Source organism: Carassius gibelio, chromosome A12, assembly GCF_023724105.1.
Source record: "Carassius gibelio isolate Cgi1373 ecotype wild population from Czech Republic chromosome A12, carGib1.2-hapl.c, whole genome shotgun sequence".
Taxonomy (NCBI): domain Eukaryota; kingdom Metazoa; phylum Chordata; class Actinopteri; order Cypriniformes; family Cyprinidae; genus Carassius; species Carassius gibelio.
In genome coordinates this window covers 2,794,286-2,819,476 of record NC_068382.1, presented here as the reverse complement: position 1 = coordinate 2,819,476, position 25,191 = coordinate 2,794,286, and the positions used below count along the sequence as shown (strand labels likewise).

General features: G+C 35.8%; 1 protein-coding gene across 6 annotated transcripts in view; it reads left to right on the top strand.

Annotated features, from left to right (window-relative positions):
- The window catches only part of med1 (mediator complex subunit 1), a 138,364-nt gene that overhangs the window by 100,181 nt on the left and 12,992 nt on the right, over positions 1–25,191 (top strand). For 4 of the 6 annotated variants that reach the window (XM_052612155.1, XM_052612153.1, XM_052612151.1 and 1 more), the window contains 7 exons: positions 82–156; positions 16,648–16,811; positions 16,966–17,077; positions 17,329–17,453; positions 22,036–22,160; positions 22,510–22,711; positions 24,811–24,909. In XM_052612155.1, the coding sequence (XP_052468115.1) occupies positions 82–156; positions 16,648–16,811; positions 16,966–17,077; positions 17,329–17,453; positions 22,036–22,160; positions 22,510–22,711; positions 24,811–24,909 (902 nt within the window). The remainder of the gene's footprint in view (positions 1–81; positions 157–16,647; positions 16,812–16,965; positions 17,078–17,328; positions 17,454–22,035; positions 22,161–22,509; positions 22,712–24,810; positions 24,910–25,191) is intronic. The other 2 variants (XM_052612152.1, XM_052612156.1) reach the window with 1 other exon arrangement.

Below are 25,191 nucleotides of genomic sequence, written 5' to 3'. Positions count from 1 at the left end.
TATTTATTAGATCAAATTCTTTCAGTTCCTGATACAATTTGCGTTTTAATTTATATATTTTTTTCTCTTTTTGTTTCACAGCAAATTAAAGACAAAGATGTACTTAGCACTTCAGTCTCTGGAGTTAGACCTCACCAAGATGATGCATATGTTCAGGTACACGGATTTGTTTTTTCTTTGTCAAGAATAAATATTCTGCCCTACAGAAGTAAAAAAAAAAAAAAAAGCACCATTTTGGACATGGCACTATTCTAGTTCTATGTATGGTATAGACCATTTCAAGGATGAACACAACAAACTCATTGGAATGCTACTGTGCTTGTCTGCACCTAAAGCATTTCTGGTAGCCATTTTTAAATCTCAGATCTGTGAAAACAAGCATATACTTAAGTCTAGCGAAAACACAATAGAGGTATTTAAAGAAAAAAAGTGATTGAAATTACCTGATCCTTTAAATCTGACTATAACGTGAAGACTTACAAAGAACATCAAACTTTTGCTTGAATAGTCTTCCAGATGGCTTAAAGCTCAATATCTGATTGATGCTACTTGCATGTCTCTCAACAGTGGCAAAAAGAGTACGAGTGTCATTAAAGTTGCTGTTTGTAAGGTTTGAGAATAAATTCTGTCTAGCTGTGGCTAGTTTCACATTAAAAGCATGAAGGCAGTCTTTATAGATGCTATAGTGAATTTCAAGTTTTGTCTTCCGCCACATTCGCCCAGCTTTTTTTTTCTGCATTGTCTTTTCATAGTCTGAGCTGCTGTTAGCAGGGTTCCCACCCTTCTTGAAAGTACTTGAAAGTACTTGAATTTCAGACATATGGATTCAAGGCCTGGAAAGTACTTGAAAACTAACATAGGTCCTTGAAAGTGCTTGAATTAAATTTGAAATCAGTTTTGTTTGTGGTGCTATTTTTTAAATTGTCCAATATGTGCTTCTGTCAAAAACAGAACTAAACACGGGAGGTTATCTGTTTGATCTCTGACGTGATCATGCGCAGCACCGCAAAGTTGATTCTGTGCTTGATCGATCTAATATTTTTAGTTTTTTTAAATGTTGTCAATTTAAGTAGCAAATCAGAATAGCTAAAAAAATCAATGCATATATTTTGAGACAAAGGTCTTTTTTATGATTTTCAGTTTTATGATAATTAAAGCAACGATTTTTAAATAACGAAAGAATATGTAAATGTATGGTATTTAGGGTGAAAAGCGACCCTGCTGTAGTTACTAAAGGCGCCGTGATTAACATAATAATTAATAGACTGCTGACTTTTCCATTTGTTGACATGATATGGTTAGGTTCAGTTGCTATTATGTTGGGTGTCCTTGGAGATGATCACCATGTTTATAATGAAACCATCATATTTAAAAACATGATATTAACCCTTGTGCATTGTTCAAATTCACTACCCTTTCGTTATGTTCGGGATGAAAACATCCACTCAATTGAACTGTAAAAATGTATCAAATAAATATATATATATATTTTTGCATAAATCTATTAATCAAACTCAGTCTTGATCAAAACTACCAAATGTTTTTTTTTTTTTAATCCAAGATTTTAACTCTTTAATTGCCAAGTTCATAAATGATGTCACTGATTTAGGGGGGGGGGGGGAACAAACAAAATTACTTATTTTCAATATAAATGAATAGTGGCTGGATTTTTTTTTTTTTTAAATACTTTTTATAACAGTCTTGGGCATGTCAAAGATTAGTAGCAACATTGGCTTTGATGCATTGATAGTTTTTATGCAGCATTAGATTTAAAATTTTTCTCCCTCATTTGTTGTTGGTGGCTGTTTTTCCTCATTGACTTCCATTATAATTACATTTTTTGATTGCAAAGCCATGACAACATATAATCATGCATTCTTGATTGTTTGTGGTTTTCCCTTTTGGGAAGAGGTAAAATTTGTTATTTTTACAGTTGAACACTAGGTGGGACAATTAACCCTTTAGATAGGCCTATGCAAAATAAGGCTTGGTTTCTGGCTTGTATATGGAGTTATATGGAGTATAACAGCAAATTATAGTGTTTGTGTGTGTGTGAGATTCTTGATTGTTTGTGGTTTTCCCTTTTGGGAAGAGGTAACATTTGTTATTTTAACAGTTGAACACTAGGTGGGACCATTAACCCTTTAGATAGGCCTGTGCAAAAAAGGCTTAGTTTCTGGTTTGTGTATATATAGCGTGTTGTCGCGTAAAAGTTAGTGAAGGGAGATGTAAAGGCTGGACATTGCGTTGGATTCATATGGATTACTTTATTACTTAATATTTGTTGTTGATAAGACTTGCTTAGTTTAAAAGTAGACAACTCAAGGTTTCTATAGAAATATCTCTCATATCTCTTTGTGGAGTATTTGTTGAGTTTCAGTTCATTTTCATGACGCATTTCTAAATGAAGATCACGCAGACCAAGGCTGCAGACAGCGCGCACTGTTTGTTTTCTTTATTTTATAAATGCACAAAGTTTTCTCATTATGTTTGCATACAAATAAAAGTAGACCCTTTACAGATTCGATTGATGTATTGCTCTTAACTTTATGACCAAAACTAAAAGTGCAATTTAAGTTATTTTTGGCGATATGCCACAAAACGCCTATATGCATAGACTAAACAAAAAAATATATTTTTTTTATTTTTCAAAATGCAGAAAAAAATTATTTTAGCTTAAAGGGTTATTCCAGTCGCACGATCCTTCAGAAATAATTCTGATATTCTGATTTGCTGCTAAAAAAAACATTTATTATGATAATGTTGAAAACAGAGTGTAATTTTTTCAGGTTTCTTTGATGGGTAGAAAATTCAGAAGAACAGCATTTATCTGAAATAAAAATTTTGTAAAATGATGTCTTTATCATCCTTTCTAAATAAAAGTATTCATTTCTATAATTTATTTACCAAAAAATAGACAAAAGACAAAAAACAGACTCTAAGCTTTTGAATGGTATAGGGTATAATGTTGCGAAAGCTTTTTTTTTCACATAAATGCTGAATTTTGGATCCTTCTATTCATCAAAGAATACTGAAAAATGTAGCATCTGTTTTAAATATTGATCATTAGCAAATCATCATATTAGAATGATTTCTGAAGGATGTGACACTGAAGACTGGAGTAATGATGCTGAAAATACAGCTTTGATCACAGGAATAAATTACAATTTACAATAAGTTCAAATAGAAAACCGTTATTTTAAATAGTAAAAATATTTCACAATTGCTTTTGCTGTACATTGGATCAAATAAATGCAGGCTTGGTGGGCAGAAGAGAATTCTTTAAAAACATTAAAAATCTTAAAAAAAACTGTAGACTGGTAGGCTATATTGATTACAGAAATATTATATTGTAATGTTTTATATTATATTGTAATGTTATATATATATGTGTGTGTGTGTGTGTGTGTGTGTGTGTGTGTGTAATTTCTGTCCCCCTCACTTCTGAAAAGATGGCTACGCCCCTGCACGTCTTTATTGAGTGAATGTGCAAATGTTTAATGTTGAAAGGTTTTACTATGTTATTAAAACATTTAACAGCTTTTTTAAAAAAAAAAGCTGAGAAAAATGTATTCTTAATTTAAAAACTCTTTAAAAACCAGTGTAATACATCTTTAACAATATTTCAGAAACTGCATTTGAATATTACCAGTATTGAATTTCAAGTCCTTTAAACACGACTGTCTTAAATGGTTTAATTTTATAAAACCTACACATTCAAAACATCATTATTAGTCTGACGTTTATGTAAATATTAAGTGTAAGTGAAATGGTAAGTACAGTAAGGACTTTCATGATGTTATGTGCTGGGAGTGTGAATTTCAAAGGTGCTTGATCTGGTGTTCATAAAAGTCTGTGTGTTAGTCTTCTCCAAACTGATTTCTGTCTGTTTTCTTATTGACTATTATTGGAGCAATATCATCAATAACATTCTTAACTTTTGAGTTGAAGGAATCAAGGAGAATATCAACAGAGTCTGCAGAAATGCTTGGTGTTAAAGATATAGCCTCCATAAATAGTACACTTGTTTTCTCGTTAATGCATCTCCTTTTGACAGAGACCGATCTAGATTTAGTGGTAGCAGAGATGAAAATATCAAAGAAAATACAGAAGTGAAAATACAGTGCTATGTCCTTAATAACAATGGATGAAATGTTTAGACCCCTACTGATAATTAAGTCTAGAGTGTGTCCACCTTTGTGTGTGGGTCCATGCACATGCTGAGTCAAGTCAAAATTGTTTAGAACAGTTATCATTTCTTTTGTAGTTTTATTTTCTGCATTGTCTATGTGAATTTTCAAACTCTGAGGAAATCATTGATAACATTTCTGTGACCTCTTCAACAAAGGCTGGAGAGTATTTTGGAGGCCTGTAAATAATAATAAACAGAATGCGTGGAGCACCTTTCAGTACAATCCCTAGATATTCAAAAGATAAGTACTGACCAAATGACACTTGCTTGCATTGATATTAAACTGCAAAATACTATTTAAATATTACTCCTGCAAATTCTACATCTCTGTGGGTGACGGGCGCAGATAAGCAGGAGCTCGCTGTTTTGTAGTCTCTGCCGTGTATCAATATATGAGGACACAAACACACAAACTGTCACTTCATGAGAATTTACTGATTCATTTGAGAAAACTGTCATATCATAAACACAGACACTCAAAGATCTTCATGGCAACCCATCAAAATAAATGTTCAGTTTAACATGAGTAAATTGACTGTATATTATGCTACTGTTGTAGCCTCGAGTAGATTTAGCTATGTCTCTATGTAGTAATTATAATACGTCTCTATTAATAATATTAATTATGCCTAGATGGTTGCTTGTTTTTTACTTATCTGATTAATATATAATTTTTTTAATATTCCTAGACTTATTTGTTGCAGTATTTTATACAGTTATATTGTAAAACTAAAATACCTTTTTTAGTTTGCGGGTTTAGATTTTTTGCTGCATTTGAAGTTCTTTTTCGCTTAAAATAAATATCACTGTCAAATTCATGTCATATAATAAAAATACTGTAATAAATACAGTAGTTCACCATGTATTTGTTCATGTTTTATTAAGGGATAAGTCTGAAGCACACCATAAAATAATTCTAGCAATGTACACAGGGCTAGTAGTATATACAGCTGTATATACAGATACACACCTAGGTACCGGATCAGTACTCTGTAACGGCCGATAACCTGAGCCCAGGTATCGGAATCGGTATCAGGAAGAGAAAAAGGGTGTCGGAACATCTACTGGTTTTTAGGATTCTTTGGAGAATAAAAGAACAGCATTTATTTAAAATAGAAATGTTTTGTGACAAAATACACTGCAGTTCAAATCTTTGGGGTTAGTAATTTTTTTTTTTTTGGCAACAAAATGAATGCTTTTATTGAGGATGTTAAAATGCTAAAAAGTGATTCAAGACTTGTTTTGTAAGAAAATATATGTATTTTGAATAATTATCTGCCAGCATTTATCAGTCAATCCTGTAAAAAGTATCACGTTTCAAAAAAATATTAAGCAGCATAATTGTTTCCAACTTTGATGATAACAGAGTATCAAATCAGCCTGTTTGAATGTTTTCTGAAGGATCATGTGATACTGAAGACTGATGAAAATGCAGCTTTGCATCACAAAGTATATTAAAATAGAAAACCATTATTTTTAATTGTAACTATTTCACAATATTACTGTTTTTGTCTATTTTTTTTATCAAATAAATGCAGGCTTGATGAGCATAAGAGAGCAATGTGTCCAAACTTTGTGACCACTAATGTATCCAAAGTTTTGTACTATATGTTAACAAGGACATCCTCTCACTTTCAACTGCTTTTATGGCAGTGTGAATATTTGTATGAATATAAAATGGGATAAACAATTTATATAAAAATATAACAACAAATGAGACATCAACATAAACATGTTTCACAGACATTTGACAAACAGAAATGGATTAATGAGTCTCTGGACAAAGGAGAATCAATAACAAAAGCAGAAGTTGCTATCTGGCCTGGCCATCAGCAGCTTTAAGTATTACATTGCATTTCATCCTCAAGATCTCAAACACATCTGGGGGTTCATATGGTCACATGTGGTTTGGCACTGCAGGACGATGTCCTTCTTGTCTTCCTGCTATGTCTTAGGTGTCTTGCATTACAGATTATGGCTTTCCTAAATAAAAAAGTAGAAAAACAATTATTTAATTAAATGCAAATATTTAAAAATAATACAATTGTTTAAAACATCAGTATATTTTTAAATAAACTTTTGCCAAGCTTAAATTGTTAGTTCACACAAAAATGAAAATTAGACTGTTATACTCACTCTCATAACATCCTAGGTGTACGTGATTATGAATGCGCACACTTTGCCTTATACACCTACGATGCCTCGAGGGTAAGTAAAACTAGCTAATTTTCATTTTTGGGTGAACTAACCCTAGTGTTGAAAAAGAAAAAAAAAATTTGTCCAGAATGCGCTTGACCACTAACCGAAAATATCCCAAGGAACAAAGATATAACTTCTTTAAACCGACAAATAGCCGGCGAAATTGTCTATTACTCCATTATTCCTTAAAATATAGTACATAAATATGGTAATCAGTAACCCTTTATCTGCTGATTCTTGTGCTGAAGACTTTGCTTGGTTGCAAACTGTTGTCACAATGCTACATTTTAACGTGTGAAAACAATACCATTATGTGGTCTGATGTTAATTTAACTAAATTCTAGACAAACACAATCTAACAAAATGAGTAACACACAAACAGTTGAGTAGACATTAACAGTCATGAATTGCTGTGCAGATATATACCCATGTTAAATTTCTTGATACATTAAAGAATTCATTGTTCTTTTGGTAGCTATGTTTATCATGGTTTCTTCAGTGGCAGCATTATCATTCTTTCTAAAGAAATGCCTTGAGGCAGCCAAAAAGCTTTAAAGAGCCACACAGATGGGAAATCAAAAATTACCTGTATTACAGTGTATGATGTAGCTCTCCATCAGTGTAAACAATGTGCAAAGTAATTAAACCAAAACTTACACGATTTATAAAGTTACTGGCTTCTAAAGTAAGGAGTCGACTCTGAATCGCTGAAACGAGTCGTTATAGATTTCAAATCTTTTGCCCATCTCTATGTACGTCACTAGGAACACTTTGCATAATAATCTCCGCCTACCGTCTCGGGAGAAACGGAACTCTGACCTGCCCCACCCCCCACAAAGACGCTCTGGTTGGTGTGATAGCATCATGTCGAGGAGACAGTGTGTTTTTAATTGTAAAGGCAAGTTTGTTTTATTTTCACTGCCAAAGAATGAAGATCAGAAGAACCAATGGCTTAAAATTCATTTTTACCACAATACCAGAGCAGTACAACAAATCCCTTTTGTTGTGTTCACAACATTTCACTGATGACTGCTTTTCTAATCTTGGTGAGTACAAAGCGGGATTTTCAAAGCATTTGGCCATAAAAGAGGGTTCATTACCAACTTTATTTAGACCAACGAGCATCTCCGAATCACAACGCGAAGTATGATTATGAAGTTGTGTTTGTTTTCTCCCGAGCGTCTTATCAGTATGTGTGCTGTCTGCAGCCTGTCTGCAGCTGATCGTCATGTACAAACACGTCATTAAAATGAAGTGTAACTCCGTGAATACTCAACGAAGAGACATGAGAGATATCTATAGAAAGCTTGACATGTCTACTTTAAAACTAAACAAGTGCTGCCGAAAACAGATATTCTGTGATAAAGTAATCCATATGAAAACAACGCGATGTCTGTTTTTCAAGTCTCCCTTCATTATATCTAATGTGACCACGCCCCCGCGCTGAACGCGCTATTCATATTCAAACTGAAGCGCATGGCTTGAATATACCCACACAGAAGAAAAAGCAACGAGACTGTTTAAGTTTTTTATTTTACTGTTTGCTTCGCGGTGAGAGGAATAAGACATAATTCACCCCAAACAGATGCTAACGCATTGTTTACCGTGAAGTCGTGTACGGAATAATCAATCAAAACTATGTCAGTTGACCAATCAGAACACAGTATGCTACCGAAAGGTGGGGTTTAAGGAAACTGAATCTTTTGAACAGTTTCGTGCGAACTGTTTGGGGATCTCTGAGAATTGAGGTCATTTTAAAATGATATTTTGACAAAATGACAATGTTTTTTAACCTTGGATGGATTTAAACCTAATGTACAGGACTTATAAACAGTGATAGGAAGCTTAGAATTTTCATCTTACTGGCTCTTTAAATCAGGTCATCCTTAAAGAGTAACTAAACCAACTTTTTTTAGTTAATGATCTATAAGAATGGGGCTTTATTAGTGCTGTTCATTGTTTCGAGTAACTTTTTTGACATTTGAGTATAAAGTGTTTTAATTCTACAATATATGGTGTAAAAACGTCTGAGTGCTGCCCTCTTCAGGTTGAACGGTGGCTAATGCAGTTGATTTTTCCTATTGGATGTTGCGGTGGCAAGTGACATAAGCGGTTGCAGGTGATGTAAGCAGTTTCCAGCTCACCACGCCCCTTGGTACGAGCTACCATGCCCTTGGCAGTATAAAACCATCTTGTTCCGTCAAAATCACTGTAGTGAGTCAGGAGTTGGAATTGCCAGTATTGAAAACAATCAAGATAGATTATTATATCATCTATTTAGCATATAAATTATATAGTTATTTAGATCTTCAAGTTAGCGTAGATTTATCTGTATTTAGTACAGTGGTCAGGATGGTACGCAGGTGTAATGTTGCTGGTTGTGACAGCACTGCTGGACTGCATAGTTTTCCAGCAGACTTTAAAATTAGGCGCCAGTGGTTGCATGCACTTGGCCTAGAAGACCGTGAGTTCCTGCCTAGAGCTGGAGTGTGCAAACTGCATTTTACACGGGATTGCTTCTCCAACGCAATGGAGGTGGAGATGGGCTTTTCCACACAGCTTGCGCTGAAAAGCGACGCGATGCGGGAGTTAAGACCGCAGTTTGAGCCAGTTGCTCGAATTGATATGAACAGAGACCTCGACATCCTCCACTTCAGGTGAAGGTAGGTGAGAAAAGTCCTCTACTTCAAATGATCGCTCTGTTGCAAAGCTACTTGCGTCATTACAGTCACTCTCCATTTTAGCATCTCTGACAGCAGCTGTCAATCAATCCGTCACTCCGGGTCTCAGGTTCACGCCGCACTCACTCAGCCCTGCCCTCGGTTCGTCCCCTCTATCTCCGCTGTGATATATATAAATTTCCTAGGCCTACATACAAACGAAGGCTATCTTCCTTAACCCTCTGGAGTCTAAGGGTATTTTTGGGGCCTGGAGAAGTTTTGTCATGCCCTGATATTTGTGCTTTTTTCAGTTTCTTATAAATATCTAAATGGGTAAAGTCTAATATCACTGTAATCAGCACAAACTGGGTTATAATAATTTGTGAAATGCATGCATGTACATAATTGTATTTTTGAGAAAAAAAGTTATGCATGGTTAGTGCAAAACTAAAAATGTTAAATCACTTGAATAAGGCCATAAAACACATACATAACATTGGTTCCCGGGATTGTTGAGAACTGGAGCTTGTAGCCTAGAATTTTTCTTTCTAAATTATGTGAAAATCATGTTGTTTACTCACTCACAGAAAACAATATATTGATTTAAATTTTCTAAGACACTTTATGTTAGTAAAAGTCATATGCGAGTGGGCGTCAACTATCATGAATATCATTGTGATTTACACCTGAGAAGACAAAAGGCCGCATAATGAGCTGCATAATGAGCCTCTCATTCAGCTGTGCCACTGAGTGAGGAGTTACAAGAAAGAATGTGAGAATAAAATAAATCTATATAATTTTATGTTTGTAGTTTATTAAGAATATATTTAATTATCCCACAACATAATTTAATATCCACTTGGGGGAGCAGTTAAACAGTTTATTAGGAATAATCAAAGCTGACTTTCAAACAAATTTTTTAGGCATCTTTACTCTGGTCACACAATCCTTCAGATATCTTTTAATAATCTTATTTTCTACCAAAAAAAAAAAAAAAACATTTATTATCATCATTATTATTATTATTATTAATGTTGAAAAGAGCTGAGAATATTTTTCAGTATTTTTAGGGGGAATAAATTGAAAGAACTGCTCTGTTTTTACATTTGTTAGTTATCTCTATTTGTCACATTTATATTATTTACATCATGCTTTTGAATGGTATAGTATTGTATATTGTTATTTAAACTTCATAATGTTTCACTTGATTATACATTTAGTCAGGAATTATAGATCTTTTTTCTGAGGAAACCCATTTCTCAAATCCTCAACCACATCACATCTTTTTAGAGTGATTTATGTCTTATTCCTCTCATCGCGAAGCAAACAGTAAAATAAAATAAAAACTTGAAGAACAGTCTGGCTGCTTTTTCTTCTGTGTGGGCGTATTCAAGCCGCGCGCTTCAGTTTGAATCTGAATAGCGCGTTCAGCGCGGGGGCATGGTCACATTAGATATAATGAAGGGAGACATGAAAAACAGACATCGCGTTGTTTTCATATGGATTACTTTATCTCAGAATATTTGTTTTCGGCTTGACTTTGAATCTCAAAACTTATTATAGCATATTTTTCTACTTTTGAAGGAACAAGGCTATTTACAACCCTCAGCTTCACAATAATATAGAAGACGGTATGTTTAATTCACACACGCAATCACTCGTACTGGTACTGTTTACCTTTAATCTTTATTTATCTCTTACACCGAGCAATAATATGTCAGAAATGTTACGAAAATAGATAAAATAACTGCTGATAGTAAGCTATGATCGTTCTTTCCATAGGAAAAAATATCTTTAATAGTCGATCTCAACCGTCTGGCTGAGGCCAGTCTAAAAAGACACTCAGGACAGTTGACCAAACGCTGCTGCGTGTCGACACGAAAGCATATCATTTTAACGCGTTATTAAACGTTGCTACTTGCAAATGTAACCATTCAAAAGACTTTAAAGCATTCAAACACAAGACGTGGAAAAGCTGAACTGAGCTGGTTACTCACACGCTGTGCTCGGTGCACACGCGGAGAGAGAGCCGCGTCTCACAGACAGCAACACTGAACCGACCTCTTGTTTGCAAAGTTCTCATTTAAGTTCCTCCTGCACCTCAACGAACAAAAACAAATCGCAAATCGTCTCAAAACACTTGAACACCAAATTTGTCTGTTTTTGCTCTTGTACCGACAAATACATAAATAATATGTGAAAATACCCGTCTTGGATCGTATGTTAGAAAAAAACTCAGTTATGTCTTAAGTTAAAGTAAACAGTTGAGAAAAAAATTGTATGTATATTATATTGGATGCATTCATTGTCTCTTAAAGTGGCCGCGCCTTATAGGTCTTGGGCGCCGCGTTGCATTCTGAGAAGTGGTGGGCATGTTGATGAACAAATAAACAGAACGAACCTACATATTAAACACTTTCAAACAGGGCCCACTGGTACAACCTGAACCGGGGCCCACAAACCCCAACTATGGCCCTGTTTACAGTACAAACCTTGTAAGTGAACTATGAGGGCAAAAAAAGTAAACAGAAACAAAATAATCATTCATTAATCGTAATCGAGGTAAAATGTTCAATTAATCGAGGTTTTAACTTTAGGCCATAATCGTCCAGCCCTAGATGTAAACAAGATCTTCTCCACATTGATGTTCTCTCTTTTTTTTTTTTTCTTTTTTTTTTTTTGTAGTGGCTTCAACTGGATAGGCTAACATAACCTGACATAACTAACATAACACTGATAAAGAGTATATCAAGTATACTTTGGCGGTCCGCAAAATGCATCTACTGCTTGTCGAGCTCGTCCACCTTTGAAAGTTCATAGACAAGGCTGTGTGCGCGGCAAGATGGAATCGACTTAATTCCTTAATGCACACCTAAAATTTGAATGCAACGTTTTTGCATTTGAATGTGGATTTTTATTTTAAATTTGACGAATATTCGAAATTCTATTATTTTTATTTTATTTTTTTTGACAGCCCTAGAATCACCTATGCATTTTTTTGTTGTTGTTGACATTTCTAATCGTAAACATAGCCATGTTGAAGCCTGCAGTAAATGTTTTGCATTATGGCAGTCCTCTCTGCTTATTGTTTTTAGAAAATGTTCCTCTCCTGTTTGTCATTGTGCACGTAACTTCACGCCAATAAATCATCATAAATGCTGGTCTTTACATTCGTCCTGCCTGTTGTCCGTGGATTTACCTATATTTGGTGTTATTTGCCGTATAAAACTTATTTAGACATGCAAAATCAATTTTACAATCGATTCAATGAACACTTATCACTCAAATCAAACAGGATTTTTGTCACAAAATTGACAACCCAAGAAAGCAAAGTAAATGGTTTCTCATTTGTAGGTTGCATTGATACCTTGCGGTGGATGCAAGTAAAACAGTATAACAGTACCTCATTTTTTTTCTTTTCACCTAAAATTCATGCAATAAACATGTTTTTGACAAATATTTTAATTTGTTTGTGGTCTATATAGCCTGCATCAAAATGAGGTTTGCAATTGTGCGCCCGAAGGCACGGGTTGAAGACCCAGTCAGTGACGTCATGATATGCTATTTTGTTTATATTCATACCTACGTCATCACCAAAATTTTCCTTTTTAAAAAAAATAAAATAATAATAATTACTGTTACTGCAAACCAAAATATTTTTAAGGATGGCCTCAGGGGTGTACAATCCTGCTCTCAACTTTCCTGCCCTTTTTTGGTTCCGGTTTGGTCCCAGCCTTGCTACAACACATCTGTCTGTAATTATCAAGTGTCAAGTGTTATTAGCTGGTTTAAGTGTGTTTGATCAGAGTTGGAGCTAATCTTTGCAGGAAGGTATATCTACATAAACAGTATTTGCACAATGCTCCTTTAACCTTGGCCTTCAGTTGGGATCACTTATATATATATATATATATATATATATATATATATATATATATATATATATATATATATATATATATATATATATAATATTTTTTTTTTTTTTTTTTTTTTTTACAAACTGCACTGTCTTTGATTACTCTTCTTCAGTTACACTTGGAAAAGTACAACTATATGCTAGTTTAGTCAAATAGTTTTTTTTTTAAAATATTTAATTCATAAATTCAATCTTGCCATTCTGAGTTGATTGACATATTTGTAGGGATGGGTATCGTTAAGGGTTTTAACGGTATTACTACTCTTACCGATACTGCTTAATGGTCCGGTACTTTAACGGTATTCTTATCAGTACTTTGTGTTGTTTAGGCAGTCGAAAACTTTGCATTTCTCTGTCTGCACATAATGCACTTTTGAAAGATGCTTTAACAAATTGCTTGTATTTCCGCCCTTACATGCAAATATTTTGTTGCACTTATGACAACCAGCGTTGTCTGCATCAACTCTAGTGAAGTATAACCACACTTTGGAACGTTTTGCTGTCTCCGCTATCGTCACTCTTTGTATTAAGCAGGAGTCTTTGTACTGTAAGGGGCCGTTTGCATATCGCGTCTAAAAACGCGTGGAAAATGCTAGGCGCGCCGCTTTCAGATTTTTTTTAACAAAGCCTTCGATCACTTGCGCTCCTGAGGAGTCTGCCGTCGCTAAGCAACCATGACCTGTTCTCTCCATGAAGATGCGGAAATTTCAGCAGTGGATGAATGCAGTGTTAATTTTGACACGAAATTTTAATTTAGTTTTAGTCTTAGTCTTTTGACTATAATTCTTTTTAGTTTTAGTCAAGTTTTAGTCATCTGATTTGTTTTAATTTTAGTCTTATTTTAGTCGACTAAAATTGCTTGGTATTTTAGTCGACTAAAATTGCTTGGTATTTTAGTCGACTAAAATAAGACTAAAATCAATAACAGATTTACTAGACAATTTTTTACAGCTGGTATAGGAAACAAACTTAACCAAAATATATAAAACACAAATTCAACTTTATTTCAACACAACTGTGTCTTTATTTCGATTCAAAAGCTTTTATGCAGCAACAAACACTGTCATGATAATGTAAACAATAACTAGCTGCCAATTGACCATCAATAAAAGAAAAATAATGTTAGGTCCAGGACCTTAAAGCTTACAGCTGAGCTGAACAATAAGTGCATACATTTAAAGTAAATATTTAATAAGTTGGCAGCTAGGTGGATAAAAAAAGTTTTTATTTTATAAGGTATTCATTTGTCTAGCAATATTGTATGTTTTAAATACTACATTATTGCTAGATTTGTATGTATAATGATAGGATGTGAACATTCATGTTTCACATGACTAATATAGAAATATTTGTGATATTGTCAACAAGTAGAACATTATAAAATATACTAAACATTAGTATTAATCAAATGTATTTATCATGATATTACGTATTAGTATTGTGCTCACATCTAAATTGAAGAAGGGGCTATTTTACAGTACTTTTCAGTTCTTGATATTTAATGCTACAACATCTACGCACTGCACTATTCCAATTTTGCTTAGCTCAATAAACAAAAGAACATCGTTGTGAAATTACATTTGAGAAAATGTCCGGGTGGCTCGTCTGTTAATGTCTTTTCAAATTGGTTGTGTTCTTGCTCTGCGTGCTTTACACTTTGTTTTGTTTTGTTCGTCGTCAAACGTGAAGTGAGCTGTGGACATTTTGTCGCTCTTTTAGACAGTAGGGACTTTAAGCAACAGCTGCGAATGGAACGGCTACAGCGACCGGAAGTTTGCCGTCACACCGCTGTAGCCAAGAACGTAAAAGTCACTAAGCAACGGTAAAACAGAACAGCGCAACGCAGCATTAATTCATTTATTGAGATCCAAAAAAATATATAATTTAAAAAAGCAGGAGAAGGATTGCTTTTGGCGTTAAATGACAATCTTTTGTCAGAAGAGGAGTTTTTAATATTGTATGATGTAAATAAGTCTAAAAACACAACATTTATTTACCTAACCTCTCACGTTGTAGCGACTCCGGCAAATCAGCTGTTCTCCCGTAGTAGACCGTTAAATTAGAACGTCACAAAGTAGCAGTTAAATTCGCGCAGGCGCAATACAACGCCAGAATGGCGTTGCCGTTCCACCAGAGGCTGTTGCTTAAAGTCCCTATCACCTCTTCGAATGCCGACTTCCCGGGAGCTCATAAAAACTGAAAACCTTCGCTTCACGTCTCAATAAGTCAGGCTCTGATTGGTTCTCTTCTCTCATGCAGTCTGTTCTTTTTTGCCGGTTCTTTTGCTCATTCCTCGCATCTCTCCCGTCTGCTGATTTGATTTTCGTCACAAGTCTATTTTCGTCTCGTCCTTTATTCGTTGACGATAATGTCAATCAATTTAGTCATAGTTTTAGTCTCCATCAGTGCCTTCTATTTTAGTTTTCGTTTCGTTTTCGTCGGCAAAAATATATTCGTGACGAAAATAATGACGAAAATATTTAGTCAACGAAATTAACACTGGATGAATGGATTTGCAGTGTGCTTGCGGCATTCTTAAAAGTTGAGATGTTTTTTACTTGATGCAGTGCGGACGCGCCTGGAAAAAACGAGCTCGTCCATTATGAGCGCGCATACCGCGCACCTGCATTTGAAATAACAAACATTAGCGCGCAAAAGACGCGATATGTGAACAGGCCCCCCTCGCGTGTGTGTGCGCCGCGCTCGTTCTTGTTGTGTGGTTGTGTGACTGACAGACAGCCTCCGCAACGCACATGAGAGATCTCTTAGATCTCACAGACAAAGGTCTTAATAATATCGCAAATTAGAAATTTTTGGTAAGATAAAATGTGCACGATAACATCATTAAGCAAATCTCTTCACCATCGTCACTCTTTTACTAAGCGGGAGTTTTCATACTGTTATGTCTGTGCATGTGCCGCGCTCGTTGTGGTGTGTGTGTGTGTGTGTGTGTGTGACTGACAGACAGCCTCCGCGGCGCGCATGAGCAATCTCGCAGATCTCACAGACAAACGTCTTAATATGATCGCACATTAGAAATGTTTGGTGAAATAAAATGTGCACGATAACATTATTAAGCAAAAATGCATAGTAGGCTACATTAATTTTTCCCCTCCAGTACCGAAAACAGAACCATTACAGTCATATCTTACTGGTACTACGGTCTTTCATAATTTAGCCCCGGGGCCAGTTTAATACCGGGTCTCGGTACACATCCCTACATATTTGTGAATATTTTCATTTTAATAAAGCAAAATTAAGACTACAGACTATGGATCTTACAAACTTTGAGAGAACATAATTTTAAAAAGTAATCTTAATCAATTTTTCTGCCATCATGACCAATGCTCTTGATGAAGTGGTCAGAAGTTATTTCAGTATGTAATGAACTTATGAATTGTAATGAAATTAAATAATGATATTTTAGATAAAGTGGTTTGAGCAGCTGTACAGTAAGGGATACTATACATAAAGAATTGTTTTATGTGAACAATGACCTCTGTTTATGTTGAGCTAGTTTTTGCTTTCAGAAAAGTACTGCAAACACGCAGATTGGTTTCAGCTTGGTCACCAGTTTGGTATCTCAGTTAACAATCAATACCATAGTGTACTGTATATCTTAAAACCACTGTAATTTTTTGAAAGGGTATAATTAACTCAATAAATTTCTACCGTAGGATAGCCACTAATGCCAACACTGTGGAGACAATACTTCACGGTAGTGTGGGTCTGTTGACAGCGAGGAGTGGCGGTCATCTAGTATCTCTACAGTGTTATGTTTCTCCAAATGACATCTTTGAGGAGGAAACAGGAGCCCAACTGAACTACAGTGCTGTCAATAGTAAGAAAACAAACAGTTCAGTTGTATATTTATATATTTACATATATATATATTTATATATATATGTGTGTGTGTGTGTGTGTGTGTGTGTGTGTGTGTGTGTGTGTATTATAATCAAAGGTCATTGATTACCATCTTCTCCTGTATTCTGCAGTTCCCCGTACTTTAGGTGTGAGTGTGTCGGTGACTGTTGAGGGCACCACATCGGTTTACAAGCTACCCATCGCTCCGCTTATCACAGGATCTCATCCAGTTGACAACAAAGGGTCAGATTTACAAAGAATTAAGAATCAGCTAAAAAAAATATTTTTTGTTTCTACTATAGTGTAATCTGGTGTAATCTTTTCCAGAGAAGAGTAGTATTTTCACAGCGCATTTGTCTTGTGCATTATATCCTAAAGTCACAAGATAACTTTTCCATGAGAAATATGTACTGGTTGTTCCATTGGTCTTGTTGATGATTTATTATATGTTCATGTAAGGCTTCATTCTTTCAATATATATTTTCCCCCTTTAGGACTCCATCATTTTCTTCTGTTACAAACTCAAACTGTGTAGATTTACCAGCATGTTTCTTCCTGAAGATGAATCGCTTGATGCCATTTTCTTTATCGTATATAAAAAAAATGGGCAGTACTACAGGTATGTATATAATCCTGTTTGAAAACTTGGATGTAGAATTGATCTGAAGTTTAGATGTTGGATGACTTTAGTAGACTGCTACATCAGTGTAGTTATTTTTATTTGTTATTGTGCTTCTGCTATTAAATTGTCTAAATGACAAAATGAAAATCACTCGGTATACAGTGGGGAAAATATTTATTTGATCCACTGCTGATTTTGTAAGTTTGCCCACTAACAAAGAAATGAAAGTATTTTTTCTGTAATTTTTATGGGAGGTTTATTTTAATGTATAGAGAGAATATCAGCCAAAAAAAAAAAAATTCTATAAAGGTTAGAAACTGATTTGCATTTCAGTGAGTGAATAAAATATTTGAGTCCTAAACAACCAACAGTATTACTGGCCCCACAGATTGATTATATACATTTAGTCCAAAGCGACTTACAATTGGGGAATACATAAAGCAGTTCTTCTTACAGAGTCAAGCAGACACAGGAAGTGCTTATAAAACCAAGTTTTAGTCATTGTTCAAATAAGTACAAGCTAGAAAGGGAAGGAATAAATAAAGAGAAAGAGTTTTCTTTTTATTTATGATGAAGTCAAGTAGTATCGAAAGAGATGAGTTTTCAACTGTCACTTGAAAATTGTCAGAGATTCAGCATTCCATATACCCTGTGACTGTTCTATATGCAAGCATTAATGTCTTGAACTTGATGGAAGCCTCAACCGGTAGCCAGTGCAATGAGATAAAGAGAGGTGTAACATGGGCTCGTTGGAGACCAGTCGTGCCGCTGCATTCTCAATCATTTGTAGAGGTTTGATTGTGCTTGATGGAAGTCCAGCCAGAAGAGCATTGCAGTAGTCAAGCCTAGAAGTTACAAGGGCCTGGACAAGAAGTTGTCCACCATGCTCCTTTAGAAAGGGCCTGATCTTTCTAATGTTGTGCAATGCAAACCTGCAAGATCCGGGCAGTCTTTGCAGTGTGGTCTTTGAAAGTCAGCTGGTCATCAAAGATTACACCAATATTTCTGACCAAAGTCGATGGGGTATTTGTAGAAGAACCTAGCTGGATGGTAAAATCATGCTCTAGAGTTAAAGTGGCAGGGAAGACAAGAAGCTCAGTCTTTGCCAGGTTGAGCTGTAGGTCATGTTATTTCATCCATACCCAGATGTTTGCCAGGCAGCCTGTGATCCGTCTAGCTACCGTTGGATCATATGGTTGAAATGAGAGAGCTGTCTCATCAGCATAAGAATGGTAGGAGAAGCCATGTGCCTGTATGGGGGGACCCAGTGATGTAGTGTATATGTAGAAGAGGAGGGGTCCAAGAAATAATCCCTGAGGAACCCCAGTGACCAGTTGATGTGCTTTGGAAACCACCCCTCCCCAGGCCAACCTGAAACACCTACCAGTTGGATGAGATTCAAACCAGTGAAGTGGAATCCCTGTGATGCCCAGTGATTATGCTATAATCTCATTATGCTATATTATCACCAAATATTGAATTAAATCTTTTCGTCAACTTGTTTTGTATTTATATTTACATCTGATTAATCGTAAGCCCTGTTTTTCTGAGGCATCTACTTTGAGTGGGTAAAAAAAGCATTAATAATAATTTTCACAATATGAAATAAAAGATGAAAATTTGCACTGTTTATAACACTAGTGTACTTTAATGTTTAATCAGGGAGTTTATTTTGAAAGACTTTTATTTTGTACAAAATGGCACAAAGTCACACTTATGGGGTTCCCGGTCAAAAAAGACCCGGCCTCAAAAAATTGCTTATAAATCACTCATTATGCTATATTATGACCAAATATTTGATTCAATCTTTTTGTCAACTTTTCTTCCATTTAGGACTGGTTTTGTATTTATATTTGCATCTGATTAATTGTAAGCCTTGTTTATCCAAGTGTAGGCACCTAATTTTTTGAGTGAAAAAAAGCATTGTTTATTAATAATTTTCACAATATTAAATATTATGAAAATTGACACTGTTTATCACACTAGTGTACTTTAATCATTAATCATTCACTTTGTTTTGAAAGGTCGAAAAAAGTTGTAAATATTTCGTACTGAAAGAAGCTGAAAGAAGAAAGTAATATATATAGGTTGCCTCGAGGGTTAGTAAAACACAGGCTAATTTAAAGATTTTTTTATAGAGAATAGTTCATGGAACACCAAAACAATACTTGTACTATCAAAAAATAAAGTAAAAAAAAAAAACTGACACTGTCATAGACAATGTCATAAAACAACAAATCTGATCATTATGACATTAAAAAACAGCACTGCCATATAGAGAACATTTCATGGTACAACAATATTTATGCTGTCTCTGTGCTAAAGCGTTTATTAGTAAAGTTTTGTCTGCTTTGTGAGACCTTGAAAGCCTCAAAACCTATTGTCATAATATTTTGTCTAAAAAGTGTGATGAAAGCAAGAAGGAGAGAGAAAAAGAGTGTTATACTATCAGATTGATTAAATGATTTCAGATGCAGTTTAGGGTTGGATGAAATGGAAAGCTTGTAATACTCTCAATAGTATGTGTATGATTGTGTGTGTTAGCACGAGAATGCATCCATCCACACATGACCAAGTCCAAGGCCTTTATGTTTTCAAGCACACATGTAACATATGTGAACATGATCAACATGCTCCTGAACAGTAATAGTTTCTATTACTTTCATTCTTTCCCATTCACTTTGAATGGCTGGACATTTTTGACCGGGAACACCACAAGTGTGACTTCGTGCCATTTTGTACAAAATAAAAGCCTTTTAAACCAAACTCCTGATTAAACATTAAAGCACAGTAGTGTGATAAACAGTGCAAATTTTCATCAGTTTTATAATCCTTTTTTCACTCAAAAAATGAGGTGGCTACTCTAAGATAAATGGGGTTTATGATAAATCAGATGAAAATATAAATACAAAACCAATCCTAAATTAAAGAAAAGCAGTTGAAAAAAAATTAAATGCAATCTTTGGTGATTAATATAGCATACTGAGTGATTTCTAAGCAATTTTCTGAGTGTGAATAAGCGATAACATTAACTGGTATTTTCGTTCTTTGGCATTAACTTGACTTGCCGTGTTTGGAGGGAGAGAAATGCTGACTATGACCCCAAGAACACCATCCCTACAGTCAAGCATGGATGTGGAAACTATGCTTTGGGGCTGTTTTTCTGCTAAGGGTACAGGATGACTTCACCACATTGAGGGGCAAATGGACGGGACCATGTACTGTAAAATCTTGGATGAGAACCTCCTTCCCTCAGCCACAACACTGAACATGTGTCACGAATGGGTCTTCCAGCATGACAGTGACCCTAAACGTACCACCAAGGCAACAATGGAGTGGGTCAAGAAAAAGCACATTAAGGTCATGGAGTGGCCTACCCAGTCTCCAGACCTCAGTCCTATAGAAAATCTGGGATGTGTGCCATACCTGGTGACTACAAACGCATCTTACCTCTGTGCTTGCCAGCAAGGGTTTCTGCACCAAGTACTATGTCATGTTTTGCTTTGGGATCAAATACCATATTTTCTGCACTTAAAGGCACACTAAAAAAGCCTTTAATTTTCTCAAAAAACGACAGTGTGCATCATAATCCGGAGCTTCTTATTAGTGCTGCAACGACGCGTCAACGTCATTGATTATGTCGACTACAAAAATACGTCGACGTGTGTGAAATGCGTCGACGCATCACACTGTTTGTTTACATCTGGCGTAATGACATACTGGGAATGGAGAAAGTTGCATTCTATCACAAAAACAGAGACCACGGTTATCAAAAGTATGGTTACCGTGTGATTTGGTGACCAACTTCCTGGTTCAGGTCTGATATTCTTGCGCTTGCGGCATTCTGAAAGGGTGAGATGTTTATAACTCGATGCGCCTGGAAAAAAAATGAGTGCGTCGCGACCGCGTAGCTTCCATTATGAGCGTGCTTATTGCGCACCTACATTGGAAATAACGAACTTGAGCGCGCAAAAGACGTGATATGTGAACGGCCCCTTAAAAGACAGTGCGGCGCGAGACAACAGTCACAAACCACCAAGCTACCCCGAATCAGCTCCAGATCTCTGGAAACCATGCTAACAGTTCTAAAATAGGCCATTCATTGAAGGTGCCCCTTATAATCTGGTGCGCCTTATAGTGCGGAAAATAAGGTACTTATTTAATTCACTGAAATGCAAATCAATTTATATAACCTTTATATAATGTGCTTATGCTGTATTTTCTGGTTTATATTCTGTCTAAAATTTCCTCATTATCTTCAGCTGTGATGTTCCCGTGACAACGCGTCCCTCAGCAGATGCCGCTGTCATAAATGTTTTTATTGTTGTTCGCATAACTGTTGCAAATAAACATTTTAAATTTTTAAAAAGTTTTTAAAATACGCTACATAATATAAAAAACCTAATATTTAAAAAAAAAAATTATATTAATTTTATGCGGCGTCTATCAGCGAATCTGACGGACACGTGCTGCGTTGTCACTGTTCGGTACCGAAAACAAATACCAGCACAAGTCTAGTTTATATAGGACCACATGAATTTAGTTCTACCTCACCCCCCCCCCCCCCCCATCTTTTTAGGCATCCCTGTTTTGGAGACAGTGCCCACCTTGTCCCCGCTATATGATCTCATCATAAAGAGCCAACTGCACGAGGAGGGAGAGGCCAGTCCTCCTGATTTGGCACAATCAATGCGTTTTTATACAGTGAGTATTAGACATTAGACACCATTGAAGTTTTTAGTTTGTAAAGTTACTGTTTGTTGATTCATCTCTCTTTTTCTCTCTCAATAGATAGTGTCAGTTTTTATTTAGCTTTTAAGTAGTGTCTATATCGACATGGCATTTTTAGACCAGGTCAAACTAAAGTTTTAGTGAGCCAAGTTTGGTGAGCAAATTAGTTCTTGTCCATATGCATTTGTCAACTATCCATATATTCTGAGTAGAAAATGTTTCCTCTGTTGTATAGCTAATAAACCACAGTCTATTAAAACAGTATATCATTATGATTATGTCCATCTGATTCTCTGAATGCATTGCCTTTCTGTCTCATTAGTCTTTACCAGGACAGCAGCATTGTTATTTCCTGAATGGTGATGCTCCAGTGCAGGATGGGAGGTCTCTTCAAGGAGCTTATATTTCCAAGATTCCCTTCAGACATCCTGCTCAGGTGCCTGCTCTTCTCGACATTATAAGACACCAGGCTGCCTACAACACGCTGATTGGTAGCTGCGTCAAGAAAACATGCCTTAAGGAAGGTGAGTGTGTAGTCTTTCATAATAATTGTCTCCATAAGAGCTGGTAGATTAGTAAAAATGGATGGAACATTTAGATTCACTGAAAATGCACTACCTAAAGAATACAATATGATTTCATTGCAAAATATGGTGGCATTTAAGGGCTCAACACTGAGGATTATTCCAGGTGTGCTTTAGGCTAGCCACTCTAAAACGTGCAGTTTTACTGTATTGTGGGGGGGGGGGGGGGTCCGAAAACTCACCCTCACAATGCCATACAAGCTATCTGCCATCTGCCCTGTACAGTGAAAACCAGGATTCTTCCATGAAAAGAACATCTCTCCAAAGTGCCAGATGCCATCGAATGTTAGCATTTGCCCACTCAAGTTGGTTACGATGATGAACTGCAGTCAGGTCAAGACCCCGATGAGGATGACAAGCATGCAGATGAGCTTTCCTGATATGGTTTCTGACAGTTTGTGTAGAGATTCTTTGGTTATGCAAACCGATTGTTGCAGCAGTTGTCCGGGTGGCTGGTCTCAGATGATCTTGGAGGTGAAGATGCTGGATGCGGAGGTCCTGGGCTTGTGTGGTTACATGTGGTCTGTGGTTGTGAGGCCAGTTGGATGTACTGCCAATTCTCAATTGTCAACAGTTCTGGTGGACTGCAGTCAGCATGCCAATTGCATGCTCCCTCACTTGCGACATCTGTGGCATTGTTCTGTGATAAAACTGCACATTTTAGAGTGGCCTTTTATTGTGGCCAACCTAAGGCACACCTGTGTAATAATCATGCTGTCTAATCAGCATCTTGATATGCCACACCTGTAAGGTGGGTGGATTATCTTGGCAAAGGAGAAGTGCTCACACAGATTTAGACAGATTTCTGAACAATATGTAAGAGACATATGCCTTTTGTGTACATAGAAAAAGTCTTTGATTTTTCGGCTCATGAAAAATGGGGGCAAAAACAAAAGTGTTGTGTTTATCACTTTGTTCAGTGTATTTGTTCGGAATTCATCTTCCCAAAACCATCCTTTGCATATAATGTTGCTCTGCTCTGACTGGTTCGATGACCCAGTCAGTCTGTTGTGATTGTTCTACTGGATACAGCGCATGTCAGAAAAGGAATGCCCATCACGAGTACTGGAATACGGCTTATCAATAATGCACCCTATTATAATAATAATAGTGCTCCACTCTGTTCTAAAAAGAAGGAATGAGAGGGGAAAAATATGTTTTACACTTATGTTAGTGGACCAGATCCACAGCTTGGTAGTAAAGACCCAAACAATAGTTAGCCGAACAAACACAGAGTACTGAAAACGCACTGCAGTTTGTAAACCAACATATTGCTCCATCCTTTATCAATGCTCCATGTATAGTAAACATTCTATATTGACACATTTCTAGACAATGAACCACTGTGCTTATTAACACTAATATGCATTATACAGAGACAAGATAAAAGGGAAAAAAAAAACATCTAAACTTTTTCAAAAACAGTCATTTGCTCAGAGGGGAATTTATATAAAATATATATAACCCCCAATTAAATAAATTTTCTTCCAATATTTTACACATCGTGATCAGTGATCTTGTTCTGTCTGCTACAGTATTTTTCTCTTTGTGTCCATCTTCAGCATCTCTGGCTCTGTTAATGGTCATTTACACACTTAATAATATTTCCATACGAATGACATTCTGTAAGATGATTGCAGCTACAAAGTTACTCAATAAGATGGGTATTTTGACATACTTTTGTATGTATTTTTCATCCAAGTGCAAGAATGTGCACTGTACACACAGAAAACAGTATGTGAAATCTTAATTTTAGCTGTCCTTAATGTTCACCTCAATGCTTTAAAATCACTTGAATTTTACAATTAGCAAGGCTTAAAAACTTGTGCGAATTATAAACTTTCATGACGACGCAGCAGACAGTCCTTATTTTCAAGCCCTGCATTTCGTTGCATAATCAATATATTATTATGAAAGTTATTTAATATTATGTGGTACTTATTTTCTAGTATTAGTAACAAAAATACGTATCTTTTATAAGACTGCAAAAAAAAAACAAAAAAAAAAACCTTGCTGTAACCATCTTTTCATATTTTTAGCAGATACTCCAGGACTGCTGCAGTTTGAAGTGTGCCCCCTAACTGACTCGAGCTTTAGTGTGTCTTTTCAACACCCTGTAAATGAATCACTTGTCTGTGGTAAGGAATCCACACTTTACATTTAAGTGTTGTTCTACAGCAAACCTGTCTTGGAGGCCCACCAGCCCTGCACATTTTGTATGTTTTAATTATTTAACTCACCTGATTCAACTCATATCATTAGTAGAGACTGCAAGACTTGAACTGGGCATGTCCAATAAGGGAAACATATTAAATGTGCAGTGCTGGGGGGCCTGTAGGACAGGGTTGAAAAGCCGTATTCTACAATGAGATGTACCTTAAGTGTGAGCTGAAGTTACCATAGTTTTGCCTGGTCTGATA